This window comes from Apis florea, unplaced genomic scaffold (assembly GCF_048593485.1).
Source record: "Apis florea isolate Af1SG1 unplaced genomic scaffold, ASM4859348v1 contig_2153_pilon, whole genome shotgun sequence".
NCBI classification, from domain to species: domain Eukaryota; kingdom Metazoa; phylum Arthropoda; class Insecta; order Hymenoptera; family Apidae; genus Apis; species Apis florea.
Genome location: NW_028256536.1, coordinates 718875 through 736783, shown reverse-complemented (window position 1 = coordinate 736783; position 17909 = coordinate 718875). Strand labels below are relative to the sequence as shown.

The 17909-nt window shown below is 26.5% G+C and overlaps 3 protein-coding genes and 1 long non-coding RNA gene across 12 annotated transcripts in view; 2 read left to right on the top strand and 2 right to left on the bottom strand.

The window, feature by feature from the left end:
- Nucleotides 1–373: 373 nt before the first annotated feature.
- Nucleotides 374–6670, top strand: LOC100872244 (uncharacterized). Of its 7 annotated transcripts, none has more exons than XM_031915131.2 (17): nt 374–600; nt 1556–1717; nt 1912–2046; nt 2226–2372; nt 2438–2554; nt 2625–2792; nt 2862–3164; nt 3232–3405; nt 3513–3839; nt 3951–4260; nt 4324–4508; nt 4578–4814; nt 4909–5240; nt 5318–5675; nt 5734–6027; nt 6100–6239; nt 6354–6670. In XM_031915131.2, exons 2-17 carry the CDS (start codon nt 1625–1627, stop codon nt 6403–6405), a joined length of 3372 nt encoding a protein of 1123 aa, XP_031770991.1. In that variant the 5' UTR covers nt 374–600; nt 1556–1624; the 3' UTR covers nt 6406–6670. The 7 variants fall into 7 exon arrangements, with proteins under 7 accessions (XP_031770991.1, XP_086771503.1, XP_086771534.1 ...); XM_086915377.1 differs by having other exon boundaries at nt 600–900; XM_086915408.1 differs by lacking the exon at nt 374–600 and adding an exon at nt 813–900 and having other exon boundaries at nt 1556–1850; nt 1946–2046.
- An 80-nt stretch (nt 6671–6750) lies between these two features.
- On the bottom strand, nt 6751–16152 carry Cog7 (conserved oligomeric Golgi complex subunit 7; the record flags this gene model as incomplete). The annotated part of the gene is made up of 11 exons (XM_086915532.1): nt 6751–6992; nt 7089–7547; nt 7646–7819; nt 7896–8016; nt 8101–8592; nt 8653–8846; nt 8925–9108; nt 9184–9315; nt 9406–9591; nt 9956–10045; nt 15985–16152. Coding segments are annotated over 11 exons (2373 nt in total), but the record flags the coding sequence as incomplete, so codon positions are not given.
- Nucleotides 11615–15324, bottom strand: LOC147658564 (uncharacterized). Of its 2 annotated transcripts, XR_015294526.1 has the most exons (3): nt 14353–14840; nt 13105–13386; nt 11615–13010 (listed from the first exon to the last, which is right to left on the bottom strand). It is a non-coding gene; the product is annotated as an uncharacterized LOC147658564 (long non-coding RNA). The 2 variants fall into 2 exon arrangements; XR_015294525.1 differs by lacking the exon at nt 11615–13010 and having other exon boundaries at nt 13019–13386; nt 14353–15324.
- Nucleotides 14744–17909, top strand: part of LOC100871216 (uncharacterized) — an 84345-nt gene continuing 81179 nt past the window's right edge. The window contains exon 1 of one of the 2 annotated variants that reach the window (XM_086915419.1): nt 14744–15193. The gene's annotated coding sequence lies outside the window, so the exon portion shown is untranslated. The remainder of the gene's footprint in view (nt 15194–17909) is intronic. The other variant, XM_086915434.1, reaches the window with a different exon arrangement.

Sequence of the window (17909 nt, the reverse complement as noted above, 5' to 3'; positions counted from 1 at the left end):
GAATGATAAAAAGAACATAAAAGATATTCTTCAAAGGTAAGATAGAATAAGAAATAAGAATTAGCGCCATCTCTTAAATGATTTTTCAGATGTTTTTCTATTTCTATTATTGGCTTTCCTCTATATTGTATATCTATTTTATTTGTGGCATTGTAAAAATTCTTCAATTTACCATCATATTTTTATTCTTCTTCTTACATTATATTAAATATTAAAAATATTTAAAATATTCTTAACGCATGGTACTTAGCACCACGATAATGAGATGATATTATCTATTTGATAATACAGCGTACTATGTAGTAAACGAAATGACGAATAGATGGCATGGCATCATCGCATTGTATCATTTTATCAAATAATGTATTTCTCTATTAATCTCAATGGTTTCCTCTCTACTGTTCATATCTTAATGATATCTCGCATAGGTCTTAGTGTTACCAGAAGAAAATAATGAAAAAAAATCAAATATTAGTGCGAAAGAGAGTGACTGTCACTACTTGTCACTCATACTTAGAGAGTGACAGAATATAGCAAATTCCTCTCACGAGGGAATTTTTCTTACAACGCAAAAGCGTAGTGATTTTCTTGACAACCCTGGTAAAATATATACTATATCTTATCTATGTTTAAATATAATTTTTTCTTCGTTAATCATGTAAATTTGTTGCTTCGGTTTCGCATTATAGGTTATTTTAATATCAATATTAGTATTATTAAATAATTACACATACATATATAATATATATTATTCTAATTATATCCATTGTAATATAATTTTTAAAAACAAATCTGAACTACAATCATTTTGTATTGTACGGTCAATATGGCGATTTTCATAAAATAGTAAATAAAAGTGGTAGATTTTATTAAGCTTTATGATAAATTTAATTCAAAAGTGTAAATATTTAATTTTTTTTTATATAATATTACTGTATGAAAATAGATGGTAATTAAATTATATGAAGTGAATATTACAATATTTGTGTATTTTTTTTCTAAAAACTTATATTTATTTAATATTATTACACGTGTATTATATTTTGTAAAATATCATAAATTTAAATTCAATAATACTATGTTTATAATCATGTATTAAAATAAGAAATTATATTTAAGTTAATTTTATTAAATTTATTTCAAATTGTTTTTAAGATAATTTAATAACATCATTTATTATTTATTAATTTCCAAAAATTATAACTATTTCATAATATTCGTAATATAAGATACGTTAAAATATTTTTTTGTAATATTTATGTATTTGTTATTATTATTATTATTATTATTATTATTATTATTATTATTATTATTATTATTATTATATTATTAATATTATATATATTAATTATTAATTATTAATTATTAATTTATTATATATTTAAAATATAATTATTTATTTTAATAATACAAGTATATGTAAATAAGAAATACAAAAAATACTTTACGAAATTTAAAATCTTTGTTTTGTTGTATTTTATTATATTAAAAAATAAATTAATATCTATTTTTATGTATCAGATATAACTTATCATTTTATCTATCGTTTTTTCAGATTTTAATAAAATGCGTAAATAATTTACGTTTAATTTTAAAAATCGAAGCTGAATAATATTTTTAAAAAATGTTACGTCAACGTGAATTACCAAGGGATAGAATACTTTTTCGAATATTAAAAAATAAAAGTCCAACGGTTAGCAACATATGTGAAAAATTGGTATTTATCAACGCATAAAAATTATATATTTTATTAACACTATTATTAAAGTATATATTCTTATAATATATATATTGCATTACTATTAATTAATTTTTTTGATGATCTTCAAATGAAATTTGTAAATAGTAAGGTTTGTTTTATCTGTTTTATCATATAATAAGGAATATAAATGTAATAAATTATTATTTTAGAATTACAATGTGAAAAATGTTGTCTTGTTATCAGAAGATGAACTTTGTGAACTATGGCAGCATGTGAAAACTGTACTACTAAAAGCACAAAAATTATATACTCAGGCATCAAATGATAAAGGCAAATATTTAAGAGTAAGATTATTTATAATATAAATAATAATCATATAAATGTTCTCTATGGTTTTTTTATAACATACTATTATTATTATTGTTGTTGTTGTTGTTGTTATTTTTATTATTGAATTATTATGAAATATATTTATTATTATTATTGAATATACTATATCTATATCTATATCATAATTTTTCAGGAATTTAATGTTATGGTTAAATTGATACATACAATAACTTCAATGGCTCTTGAAACAATTGTACAACGAATGTTTGTACCCAATATTTTATTGCAAAATATAATGTTACTACATTCTGTTGTGTTACTTAATGTAAAGGATGAACAGGTTGGTATTTAATCATCATATTTTATTTTCTTGATATATATATTAATTTTAAAAAACTTTTTAAGATTAAGAATGAAATATCATATTTGTTGGAAAAATGGTGGATGTTAAACATGATATGGAAAGAAAAAGTAATAATAAATGCATTGAAATATCTTATTCAAAGTTGCAAATCTTCACTGGTAATTAATAATATTTACATTCATATATTATACATAAATCTAAGTGATATTAAATTATTTATATTTTTAGCAACATGTAAAGCGTTTATATGAGATAAGATCTGCTATTACATTGCTAAAATGTGCAGAAGATATACAAGAACTGCTTAAACTTGTTCGAGAAAAAACTGTGATGTCATTAGAAGAAGGTCGAATGTTAATATTACATTTATTTACACTTGGAGAACAATATATATTGGTATAGTATAATTATATATTTAAATATTAATATTTATTATACATAATATTAACACAATAATTGTTTTAGGGAATACATAACAATATAAGAGTGGTATTACAAAATATTGGACATAATTATATTGTTGCATATGCAGATTTATATGTAATAGCATGGTTAAATGCAACTGAAAAATTAAAAAAATTTATTGTTGAAAGTTGTTTATGTAATATTATTTTTCATTGCTTTCGGGCATATAGAGATTCTGCTGGACGAGGAAAACTTGGTAAAAATTTGCTGTCACTTCTTACTGCTATACATAATAATAAACAGCAAGTGGTTAGATCAATGATTCACAATCAATGTAAACCTTTGCTTTGGAAACATTTAAAGGTATTAAAAAATATATATATATATATATACATTTTTTTATGTAAAGTGAATTAAATTTTTACCACAGGCACCTAGTTCTTTCATCAGATGTAATGCTGTAGAAATTCTTTTTGTAACAAGTTCTGTACAATATACATGTGCTTCAAAAGATAGAAATAAAATTTATCTTCAAAAATATTATAAAATAATAACTGATCTTTTAAAAGATTCAGATTTTGAAGTGTGTAATGTTACTATGAATGTAAGTTAATTTACTTAAATTATTTATTTTAAATATAAATTATATATATATAAATGTCTTAAATTGTATATAATATTTCGATATTTTAAATATACATATATTTTTAGGAACTATTTAAGATGTTAGAAAAATATTGGAATTTTATACCAAAAAATATTATTCGAGATTGGTTAAATATTTTATTACATTATACAAAAAATGCTAATAATTCCAAAATAAGAGCAAATGTTTTTATTGGTTTAACAAGAATATTAATTAAAGAACGATCTCGTAGAATACTCATAGATTTTTTACCAAATTTTGCAAGCAGTATTTATGATGAAGATAAAGCGGTATTAGAAGCGCTAATTAAACTCCTTTGGCATGTACAAAACCAACTTGGAATACCATTTTGGAATATAATACCTCTGACTTATGTTCTCGATCGTTTAGAGGTATACAATAATAAATAAAATTTTGATTACTATAAATAAAAATAATTTAATTATTATGATTACTTTTAATTATATTTATTTTATTTATAAATTTAATTGTATTATTTTTAGACTACTCAAGATACATTTTTATTACAAGAATTAATAAAACTAATTTGGTTACGTATATCATTAAATGGTACACACTGTGATAAAATAATAGATGAATTAGCATATATAGGAACAAGTAATATAAATGCTATTAGAAGATTTTGTTTCCATTCTAAACCTGTTATAAGTTGGAATATATCTACCAAACTTATTGAGACTCTATTAGTTATGATAAAAGAAGAAATTAAATGTTTACCTCTAATGAAATTATTAAATAAAAATTGTAATAAAAAGGTCAAAATTGATAATAAAAAAAGCAAATATATAAATGGTAATGTCTAATGTATATATGATATATTAAGTTTAAAATTAATAATTATGTTTATTTTAACAGATTCTTTAAATAGTTGGAATAAAAATCTTGATAATTATAAAGATGTATATATATATATTGATGTTATTGCTATGTTATTAATAGGAAATATTAAAAATACAAAAGAAGAAAAATTTTATAAAGAAGAAATGAATATTTTACGAGCAATTGCAAATGCATTACCAGAATTTTTTAAGTATTTTAGAGTAAGAATAATTTATTTTTCAAAGATGAGAATATAAAGATTTTTCTAATATCTAATTTTTTTTTTTTAGGAAACACCAATAAATGAATCAGTAATATTTTTATTTTCTTTAATTCCTTCGAAATTATTTTTCAATAAAATTGAAGTTATTGAAATGTTAGTACAACAATTATGTAATCCAAATACTCCTGATGACACTATTCTTTCAGTTGTACATGTTCTTATGAAATGGAATAAAGGAGATACAATTTTGTTTGCATTAACGAATATTTTTACAGAATCTTTAAATATAAGTTTAAATAATCAGGTACATATATACACACATATATATATATATATTTATATATATACATATATATATATATAAAATGATAAAAAATAATATAACTAAATGTTTATAGCATGTTATTAATAATACAGATATATTTCAAATTAATGAAAAAGGTTTAGAATTAAGTTTACGAATTCTAAAACATTTATTACATGATGAATATCAATCAGTTTTAATGAATAAATATCATAAAGATATACTTAAATTTTGGAAAAACTTATATAGATTAAGAAGTTTTATAGAAAAAGAATTAAACAACGAGTGCAATACAAAAAGTCTGATATCCAAAGATATAATTGTGCAATTTTTTAAAGAATATGTATCAATGATTTCAATATTATATAAGAAAGATATGTTTGAAGCATCAGAACAATTCTCAGAAATTTTACTGTGGATGAGAAGGTATGAAAATTAATTATATATTTCTTAATTTTTATGAAATATTGTTATTATAAATATTTCCTTTATTATTAACACAGAACAATAATACCGCACATATCGCAGATAGATATGAATACTATAGAAAACCATCAAACTTGTATAAATTTAATAAGAAGTACTTTTGACATATCAAATTATCTATTGAAAGAATACAATAGTACTTCAAAATTATGCTGTGATATTGTACTTTTATATTGTAGTTGTTTATCTTCAGCAATTGGTATAATTTTTATGAATAATGCATTTGATACAATAATAATGTTATTAGATTTTAGTAAAATGGCTTATGAAAAACAAGAACCAAGTTTATTAGAAATTATTGTACCAAATTTCGCATGTGTTATGATGGTTACACTAACTAAATATGATAAAGATAAATTATTTAAATATACAAATGTAAGTAACAAATTATTTAAAAAGATATATATTACACTAACTAAATTATTAATTACAGAACTTGAAATTATTAAATGGATTAACTGAAAAATATTTTACTATTATTAAAAATACTTTTGACAATCAAAGTTTATATCTCTCATACATAACTATTATGTTTAATACTGCTATCAATAATATAAGTACAGAAATAACACATATATTACAATGCTCATGTATAACAGAAGAAAAAATTTTAATTACTCAATTCCCTTATTTAGCAAAAAAAATATTAAAAATTATTTTAAATAAAAGAAAATACCAAAAATTGAGCACACAAGTATTAACAAAGACAATAACAAATTATACGAAAGTAAATATATTTGCATTATGTTTAAAATCTATTACTTTAGTTAAATTAATTTATATATCAAATATCTTTCAGATTGACATGCTTTCTGCTTTGATAGTAATATATAAAATGCTTAAATCAACTGATAAAACAACTATTAATAGACTTAAAAACGTGACATTAGCAGCCAAAGAGCATTACCAAAAACAATTTTATAATACTTGCTTTGACAGGTAGGTTTAAATTTTAATTTTAAAAATAATAATATATTAATTCTGAACATGAATAATACATTAACATTTAGAGTGGTATGATTAAAAAAATTATTATTACTTTTATTTTTTCAGAAATATAAATGATGCAATGAATATAGTTATAAATGCAATATTGAAACAATAATATAATTATTTGCTGATCATATATAAATAATTGGATCATTTATTTAATATGCGATGTTTTAACTATATATGATTTTTTTTATATAGTTAAATATTGAAATATTTCCTATTACTTTATTTTTTCATATTAAAAGGAGTATAAATATTTTTATATAATATGAGACAATATTTTCATACAAAAAATGGAAAGTATAAAATTAATAGAATTAATATTTATAAATTGGAATATTGCATGTAATTAATAAAATATGAATGCATTTTTTGTACAAGAATATCTCACTTTCTTAAATGTATAAAAAATTTTTTATACATAAAACAGATAAAAATTATGAAATCATAATTGCCATTTGTTATATAATGTACAACATAGTATTTCTATATTCATTACATTTACTTAATAATTATTACATGTTATTTAGGCAGAAAACGTTATATTTCTCATTTGTCTAACAGCAGCTACAAGTCTAGCATTACATCCTGAACTGCTGTTTTGATAATCTTCAGGTGATAGTCTTAATAAAAGAGACATATGTTGCAGATTTTCTGATAAAGATAAACCAAGTTCTTCCAAAACATTACCAAGATAATCTACAATATTACATATATTAAAAAAATAAAAAAAAAAAAGTATTTCTTAATATTCAAGTTTTTTATATAAAAAAAAAACATTTTATACAAACATACCTATATCAGTTGCAAGTTGTTTGCATGCTGCAGAATTTAATTGACAAATTCCTAATGTTTGATCTAGAAACATTTGACATGTTTCTTTAGTAATAATTTCTAATAAAATATCAGTAAATCCAGATTCAGTAGAACTTTGCGTATATTGTGGATCTGCAGCTTTTAAGGCTTGGGTAAGACTTGGATTTTCCCTAAGCAAAAATGGCTCTAAATGCTGTGGTAATGTCATTAAGTATTGTCCAACTTGTGTTATATATTCTTGAGGTGCAAAACTATAATCAGGTAAATCTGCACTTAAATGAATCATTTTATTGGCTTCTGTTGACCAAGCTGGTGCTTTTTGTACTAATAACAATTGTGTAAATATAGGAGCAAAAATTACTTCATATGTTGCACGATGCAAATCAGAACATAATTTATTAATAGATTTTATTATTGGATCCAGAATTGTTTCATCTTCTATAAAAAAATTTAAATGAGTAATAATATTTCTTTTTTAAAAATATTTATATTTTTATCAAGAAATTTTTATAAATTTATTTATATTTTTATATTACCTTTTTGAAAAGATGCAGTCAAATTTTCCAATTCAGTTTGATTTGATGTATTTAAAAGTAATTTTTTATATTGAATGAAAACACTACAAGTTGTACTTTGTAGCTTATTGTTAGCTTCAATAATGTCAATTATCAATGATTTTTCAAATTGTTGAACATGTCCCAAAAGATCACCTATGCATTAAAATTGGATTAATAATTTTATTTAATTAATATTAAATTTATTTTTAAAAAAAAAAATAAAAAGTACCTATAGTTTGCATTAAAGTGAGGCACATTTGAAATAAATTCCAATCTTCATGTTTTACTTTTTTACGCTCTAATTGTCGTATAGCAGCTTGATATTTTTCAAGATATTTATTAAAATAACTCTGTAAAAGTAAACATTTTCTTACGAACATTTTCTTACAAAAAAGGATATTTTATTTTAAAATGTTATTTATAAAATAACATACAATCAAAGATTTTAATAAGCCAGAATAACCACAACCATCTGTAAAGAGTTTACATCTTTTATTGGCTTCATTTGCATATTCCATTACTCTTGAAATACTAAGGGAAAGAATATTGATTGTATCACTTAAATCATCTTGTGCAGAACCCATAGATTGTAACTGATGTTCAAGTTGAGCTGTTTCATAAACATTGTATTTTACAACATATATAACATAAGGTGCATATATTGCTTGTGCCAATGATAACAGTTTTGAGTTTTGAAATTTTCCATGTGATGATGTTTCAATTGCACCTTGTAAATTTATTGCAAAATGCTTTGTAATTTGTTTAAGTTCAAGTAACAAAGATAATTGCATAGCATTTGTATGTTGTTTTAAAAATGATTCTATACATTCTGGAATGCCTGGATCCAAACTTTTCAAAAGATCAGCATATACATCAATTATGACATCAATTGAAGTATTTTGAAATACAAGATGACACCATTTTACCTTTATTAAAATCATATTACTTTAAAAAAAGAATATTACATGTTTTAAAATAAAAATTACCTGATCATTCCAACTAGATAATAATTTATCATAATAAGTATGTAACCAGTAAGAAACATTTTCATCTTGAGCTAATTCAATAGTGCGGCGCCATTCTTGTCCTAATGATACTTTCAAACAATTATGATAATATTTAAGAAGTTGTGGTAAACGTTCTATTTTATTAAAAATATCCACATAAACTTTAGATTGTTCTAAATATTTTAAAACAAAAATATTAGATACAAGTAATATAAAATAAGAAAGAATATAATATGATTCATATAATATACCTAAATTTGCAGCAGTAAATGCCTGAACTAATTTTGGACTAGCTATAGCTTCTAGTCGATTTTTTAATCCTTCTAATTGTAATTTTTTATCCTCATAATCAATAACATTTACAAGCATAGCTAATGATTTTTGCATACTGAATAATTTATTTGCAATAGCTTCTACATCACCTGATTCAAATACCTAAAATATTAAAAATAATATAAAGATAAAATTTATAAAGATTCACTTGCTTTTAATATATGTTACATGTTATACCTCTTCAACATCATTAGCAAGTACACTCCAATTATCAGCTTCATGTAGACCTTGTTTAGCAGTTTGTAAATCTGTTTTTATTTTATCTATTTTTTCTAATGTTGCCATTGATGAAGCAGTGTCTTTTTCAACCTAATTAATAAATTTATTATAGTAATAATAGATATTATAAGATATAAATATATATATTATAAAAAGGAGGATAAAGGAATTAATCACAACCTTTTCTATTTCTTGTTTAACTGCAACCATTTTCTCTCTCAAAGCTAAAGCTTCTTGTTGTAAAAACTGTGTATCTCTTAAAACTCTTGGCAAACTTGAAAGAACTGATTGACTAGTCTCTTCTAAAGCACCATTAACTTGTTGCACGTATAATTGCAACTTCATTACCAAAGATGAAACAAATGCCTATTAATATAATATTTTTGTTTAATTAAATTAAATTTAAATAAAAAAAATAGAAAGATGCAAAACATCAGGAAATATATAAAACATTTAAATCCAAATATTATAACGATTTCGTATTCGAATATTTATTTATATATAAAATCATGGTTAAAAAATTTCTGAAATTTATATTTTGTCCAATAATTATATTTTAAGCTGCAACATAATAAAAAAGAATATCATCTTTGAAAAAGAATATCATTGACCGCCAATAAAAACAGTCAGTTTAGTGACTGAAAGTACTAGTGCTGCTGAAAGTCAAAAACTGTGTCGAGAAAAGAAACAGAACACGCGCAATCGAGATTACTATAATTATATGACTTACATCTTTATTTTCTTGTGCCTCGACAGATTTAAATGTTTTATTAATCCAATCTTTGACATCGAAAGTATCTTCAGAAAATGCAGATACATCCTGAAACCAACAATTTAAGGTTAGGAACGATTTGATCTTTTACATTGAGAAATTTTTTACAAAATGCGGTAGTCTTTTTCCATATTTCAATAAAAATTCTGAACTAATGTTTTATTTTCAGAATTTTTTAATAAATGCAAATCAACAATTAATGCAAAATGATCAAAAATTCACTGACTTTTTATTGCTTACCATGATAAATTTATGAACCGCGCTGAAATCTTAAATAGTTTTTTTTTTTTTTTTTTAATTAAAAACTATAATGTGTAGAGTATTATTAATGACAATGTTTCTAAAAATCAAATTTATATTATTTTATTTTTGCCGCGCATAGTATAGAAATACTTTTTCTTACGTTCACTTTACTATTGCACTTTATGTGCCAGTTTTGTGACGCCGAAACTAGATTATTATCAAACTTGATTACAAAAAGTTAAAATATTCAATTTATTTTCTTCGATTCATTTCAAATATCTTTATGCATCCCAAAAAAAAAGTTTGCAATGCGTATGATTGTTGGACAGATCGATTGTAGAATATATATTTTATATATCAGTAATAGTTCGCAGTTCTAGGTTAACGAATTCAGTTTATTTAATGTGAAAATGTGCAAATTTTTAAAAATATCAATTTCGATATGCGTTATATTACGTGCCAATATAAAAATAAAATAAGAAAAATAAAAATAAAATGTTTTTTTTTTTTTTTTTTTTGTAATTATTGTGATAAAACGATTTGTGTATCTCAAATTCCAGAGGAAATACTATAACGGAAAAGTCAATTTGGAAGATGCTGTTCATCCCTTTACAATGATCAGTTTGGTTTGATTGTAACACAGGCCATTTGGATTTCGACAAACCATTTAGCAGAAGATAAATTGAAGAGCATAAGGGAGGGAAAATAGAAAACAGCATGTTATCGGCCATTTCCGGGCCCTTTGTTAATCGCCACGCCTCCGAAACTGCGTTTGCGCGTAACAATTTGCGCAACAGTTGGAAATTGGAATTTTGCCTCGAAATAACCTTAATCTCGATAAAAATAAGAATTGGCTAAAGAATACTGCAAACTTTGAGTCTTTTTTATAAATGTTGAATACATCGTCTAATTAAACGAAAGTCTATTTTTTTTTACGTTATACTATATATATATATATTTATATTTTTTTTTATGTTACACCAATTCACATGATATATTTCATATCTTATATATATATATATATATATATATATATATATATATACACATTCATTTTATAAATAATCTTAAATTTTTTGTTACCATATATTCGAAATACTATCTTGAAGTTTTAAGTTCACATGCTTAACAAGAAAATTATTCTTTTGCATAAAGTTGAACTTTATTACGGTCGACAATCAGACCCAATCAGTAGAATATATTAGAAGCGTATTGTATTTAATGTCGCATATAAAGTGCGTCGATCAGAAGTCCAATTTTGTAATCTTGCTGTGCATATGAATGCGTGCCGCTGATAAATTGTTTTTCAATTAGACTGTTAGACTTTTTAAAAAAATACTTTTTAATGTATTTATCATAAATGAACGAAAGCAATTTATCTTTTACGATATTTATTTCTTTTTATGTATGTAATATTGACGTTAAAAAGCATACAATAATTTTTTATTTTATTAGTATAATTTAATAATTTGTATTGGTTTGATAATTTTGTTATAATGCTATACTATTACTTATAAATTTAATTCTCAATGCTAATAATTCATATAAATTAACGCAAAATCAAATATAATGATATTTTTATAAATTAAAAAATTTATAGAGCCTTCATCCTTATACAGAAAGACCATTGTAAATAGTAATTATTGATACCAGGATGATTATACGATGTAGGAAGATTAAAAGATATCCTCAACCTTCGAGTATCAACCAATCCCAAGCTTTTATTTTTTGACAGTAAGCATGGGATTGATTAAATATTCTTTATGATATCAATTTCCAAATGTTTCTGATTAAAAAAATTTCCCAAAAAGCAAGTTCCCGGTAAGTTAATAGAAGAGGTAATCAATTTTCTTGTTTTTTTTTTTAATCTTCATTAAGCACTATTTCTTTAATGCACTGCTAACTGAAGCTTCAAAAAGTAGTTATCAATGCGCGATAATAAGATGAATGGATTTATTTAATTTCTCTTTTTGTATAAAAATTAAAAAAATATTTATTTAAATTACGCATTATTTAATTATGCAACGAACAATATGTTGATTTATTATATTGACTGTGTGGCACAGAAAATCTACCTCTTATTAAGAAGAAATATAACAAGGATCAATCATTAATCAAAGGAATGCCGATGCAAGAAAAGCCATACTAATAATTCCTGTGACACACAGTTGAACATCAAGAGCATTTGGTATCAGCCTTTGGTATAGTGCTCGTGTTACATCTGGCTGCGATACATTACATTGGACCAGCCAATTTTTAATTCTGATTTCTAGATCATATGTATGTGTATATATATACATATTTTATATATATATATATACACATACACTATGCTTCAATTTTTCAAGCTTTTATTCTTGTTAACATGCTCGATAAATTACTTAAAAAAATTACTCCTTAGACAATTACTCACAAAATTTAGAGCGAGTATTTGTATTTAGAGTAAAAAAACTCTCAATGCACGAATTTTGTAAGCGATACTGCTTGCAAAATAATTCCTTTCCAAAGCACTTTTATACATGTGGCACTATATTTAAATTCAAACATCTTCATTTTGCTTTTGCACTTTCAAAAATTTATCTTTTTCAACGTTCTAGGATTAATTATGATTTCGCATTCGAATATGTAACTCAAAACTTCGAAAGTTTCGAAAGAAGATCAATAGCTTCATCTCGTACTTTGCAAAGTAAACGTAAATATTTCCAGATTGTTCATGGATAAAATTAATGATCTTTCTTCAATCTTGGTTGCAATTGATTTCATTGAAATTCTGTAATATTCATATTTTATTATATCTCATTTTTCTTTTATTATTTTACAACAAAAATTTCCATAGAAACATATTAAATGAGAAAAATAAATACTTTCGTCATTGAAGCTCTAACTCGATGTTGGTGATACGTTTGGTCACATTCATGCTGGAGCGTAGGTTTATCTTGGGACGGAAGGATGAAATTATTCAACCGGTAACGGCAGAGACTGTACCGAGGCCACGCTACACTTCTGAGAAAATAAATTCTCCCGCGCTTCTTCAGTGCCTGTAGATTCGCATAGCCACTTCCTTCGTAAATTCTGTTCCTCGAAGATCGAGTTGATTCGAATAGCCATCCTTCCCTCTGGGGACCGTAAGGGGACGAGCCTCTCTACTGCGCAATTCGCGTTGCAGAAAAAAACGTAGAGACGTTAAAAAAGATAAAAAGGAACGAGGCGAAGGGGATATCGAATTTTTTTGCGGCCCCTCCTCGCTTTGCGCCTATATTGATTTTTAGAAATTCCTCGCGAGACGGTCGAACGCGAACGTGGAAGAGTGAGTGAGCAAGCGAAACGAACTGGGCGAAGGTACGAAGAAAAGGAGGAAAGAAGAAAAGAAACGAAGCAGCCGGAAAAGAAACGCGGTCCTCGAGCCATCGCACGTTCTAGGGCGGTGCAGCGTTGTTTTATGAAACATTTTAATGGGCAATGTCCGATACAAACTAAGAATGTAATTAACTTGGGACTTATCAAACTACGAAACATTGCATATTTTCCATCTTCGCGAAATATTTAAATGCAATAATTGTCCGGGGATATTCTAACACGCTTTAACTCGAATCAAATATTTTTATTATCTTTCTGTAAGTTGATATTTTGAATATTCGTTATACATATAATTCATTTTCATAAATATTTTTTTATACTTCATAATTTCTTTCAATGTTTCGTTTCAAATTTCGAATTTACATTCAATTATTTTTATACATGGACAAGATCACTTTTTTTTAAAAGAATTTTAATGAATATTTGACATATGTTGTGAAACGTTAATGAAAAATGTTTGTACGTTACATGACATTTGTTATAAAATTTGAAATTTGAATGAAAAAAGATAGGATTTAAATTTAGAATGAAATCGAAAATGATGAATGAAATGATGAGGAAGAAAATAATAGAAAATACAAAATGTCGCATTATTAATTAAATATATATATATATATATTTTCCATTATTTATAATATAATAATAATTTAAAAAAATATATAAAGCAAAAACATTGTTTATAAGTGAAAAATTTAAATTTAAAAGTTATATCGAATGAAATATGAAATAATGATATCAAAGAGATGTATGCGTACTTGAAAGTATTTATAAGATTCGTAAGGACGTTTACGACGTTTGTTTCTAACAGCGGGAAAATTCCCACCCGTATTAGACATAATGCGAGACGGCCCTGCTTACAGTCGAAAGCAATCGAAGGTAGTCGAAATCGTCCGAGGACAGTGGAAAATAGTGGGATGTTTCCCCTCTTTTGCTTTTAACCATCCCTCAGCCCCTACCATCGCGCGCATCCCTTCCTTTAGGCTCGATGTTTCTCTGTTTCTCTCATACTCGTTGATGGTTCTCTCAGTCGCTTCCTCCTCCCTCTCTGTCTCGCTCTTACTGGCTGTCTCTCTCTTTCTTTCCTTCCGTCTTTGTCTATCTCTGTCTCTCCTTCTTGCTCGTTCAGCTCGTTCTTAACGTCAAACCACTTAGGGCCGCGGACCTCGGCAGTCAGTCGATCTTTCCTAGCAGCAGCATTCCGGCATTTTCCACCTGATCGCGCGCGGGCGGTCCGGTAAACGCCATTTTGTTCGTCACGTCTCCTCGTTAGAGAGGATCCTCGTGCGTAAAACGTTTGTATGTGCCGCGCACCCTTCCACGCCCCGTGCAACACCTGCATTATCAAAAACAACAAGCGAAGGCGACGCACTTTGTAACACACGCGCTGTTGTTGTGTGGTGCCGGTGGTTTACTTTGTCTGTTCCGTCAATCGACAACGAATACAGGAACGGAAAAGGACGCCGGGTGTTGTTTTTCCGTTGACGAGACCCGCACGGAACGGAGTGCGTGACCCCGCGTGGTGTTTTCTCTCTTCTCTGCACGTTATTTTTCTCTTAACTACGTTAAGGGCAACGCAGCAAACTGATACATGAAAACGTGAGTACGCACTAAATACTTTCTCTATTCACGTGTATCTCAACTGTCTTTCCGTCTATCACACGCTCAAACGTTAGATCTTGTTTTTTCCTGCCTGCATGGCATCGTCTGCCATGTTAGACCGGCGTCTCTTTCTCTTTCTCCCTCCTTTTTTCTATCCCTCTCTTTTTACTCTCTCCCTTCTTGCGCCGTCCCCCTTCCTCGTGCTGCGTGTAAACGCGCTTTCTCCCACTCTTCGCGTCTCGACAGAAGCGTCGACATGAATTTTCCGATTGCAAATTTTAATGTTAATACAATGACGATAATGATGACGATGTCGATGACAGTCATAGTGTCGTTAAGAAACGACTACGACGCCGCCTGTCAACCAATCTCACGCCTTCATTGACGCGTTGTTCCTATATTTTCACTGTTTGTATAATTAGTGTGTATGTGTGTTATGAACATTTATACAATTGAACAGAGAACGAAAAAGAGGGAAAATAAACAGGGAAGTGGAAAGAAGGGGAAAAAGAGTGAGAGAGGGAAGAAGAGAAGAAAAAGGAGAAAGAGACGAAACAAGCAAGCATTCGTAGGACAACGGTCGAGTCAAAACGAAACATTGTGCCCCCGAAATTCTACGCGAATGAACATGGACGATTTCTTCGATGTTTTTGTCTGTTTTCGAAGTGATACTTTTCGCGGAAGCCGTACTTACTTTTCAGAACAAACATAACCTTAAACGATTGGAGAATGAATATGTACACACACACAATATATATATATATATCCCAAGCTGTGTATATTATTACCTTCGAAGCATAGGCGCGGTTCTTGACACTTGGATTTGTTTCTGACGATTCAGCACGTGCACGCGCGTTCGATGCTCCAAGATAGCGCGTCAAAGTGTAACCAATCAAAATAACTGGAGTTTTGTTTATTTTGTGTGTTGGTACAAAAGCGCGGGAAACAGAAGTTGAGTTAGGCCGCGAAATACAAGATTTTTACACGTGTTCAAAAAATATTTCGTGTTTTTGAACAGAAATTGCGTCTTTAAATTGCGAAATTTTAAATCAGAATGATTTCAACATGACTCATCATTACGAATCAGATTATTTTCTATGAATACAGTCGCGCAGTAGTCGAGGACGATTAATTCTATGCTTATCATCACACGGAAATTTTTCGTTCTCGGAAAATTTCTAATCAGTCATTTTTGCAAACCAACTTACGAACTGCTTTCAATTTTTATAATAGTCTGATATGACGTTATGCATATTTTTCATTTACTTTTCTTATTCATTTTTTTCTTTCTTGTGACGTAGATTATTCAATACCATTACACCTTATATTCCTGTGAAATGTGATAGAATATTAAATATTTTTTACATGAACAATTATGTGCTCTACTTATCTGAAATATTGCTTACGATCGGTATGAAAAAAATTGTTATCAGAGGAAAAATTAAATCGTTATTATTTTCTTGTTTGTTGAAACGAACCTCTATATTACGTATCATTTTTGGAATGATATCTCGTTTGAAATAAAGTTATCAAGGTTTTGAACGAAAATTATGAAATCTTATTATACGAGGCTTATTTTTCGTAGACTTTTTTCTTTTAGAAATTGTGTTATCTTATTCGTACCTTGCGTCAATGGTTCCATTGATGATGCGTCATAGCAAATTATTAAAGTCTTCGAAAAAGAGGAATTACTTGACGTCATTGCAGATACCCAAAGCAGTGTATTAGTCGTAGTAATTTATGTCATCGTCTGTGCGGAAATGGGTTTTTCCAGAAATAAAGTACGAACAAACTGATCAATTTTCGCGACACATTGGAAAATTACCGATTGACATCAATAATATCGATATAATTAAACCATAGATTTTTTTTTTAAGTATTTTTGAAATTGAAGTCTTCGTGTTTATCAATTTTTATGAATTTATTTTTTTTCTTTAATAAAAAAAATAAGACAATCATTAATTTATGATATATCAAAAAAAAAAAAATAAAACTGAATCACATCGCTTCTAAAATTTATGAAATATTTTTATGATTATTTTAAATTTTGTTATTTTTTAATATTCAAAATTACATATTTTCAATATACAAAAATTTAGTAGTTCAGTTTATAATTAGCACGTTAACTGTCTACGATTGAGATTAGAGAAAACCAACAAAAACTTTGCTTAGAATATTTATATTTTTTATTCCTGTTGTTTGTAATAACATTCTTCTTTTTTCATCATTCCAACCTCGAGCAAAATTATCCATCTAATCTTCTTGTTTTCAACATGCTTTTAAATGAACATTTCATTTTTTTCCAATGTGTAATTTGAATATTAAACGATCTATTACGTCAATCAAAAAATTAAAGAAAAAAAAATTTTCTTTCATGCATTGCATACTGCGCAACGTAACTTGAAAAAAAAAATACATTGCGTTGTAATCACGATAGTAGCATTAATAATAGTAGTGTTAATAATAATTAACAACAATATTAGTAAATATATCGTCGATTTAGAGATGGATCATGAAAATTCATCGTAAAAGAATACATGCGTGCAGTAAGTCGATCGATCGAGAAAAGTAAGGACGATGTCGACTACTCACGCAGCTATGCGATTCCAAAGCATGCTGGCATATTATTGGTTCTGGCCGTCACAGTGCTAACGACCTCTGTCTACGTACGACACTGATCGGTTATGATGCCGCATATCTCATAAAAATTCGA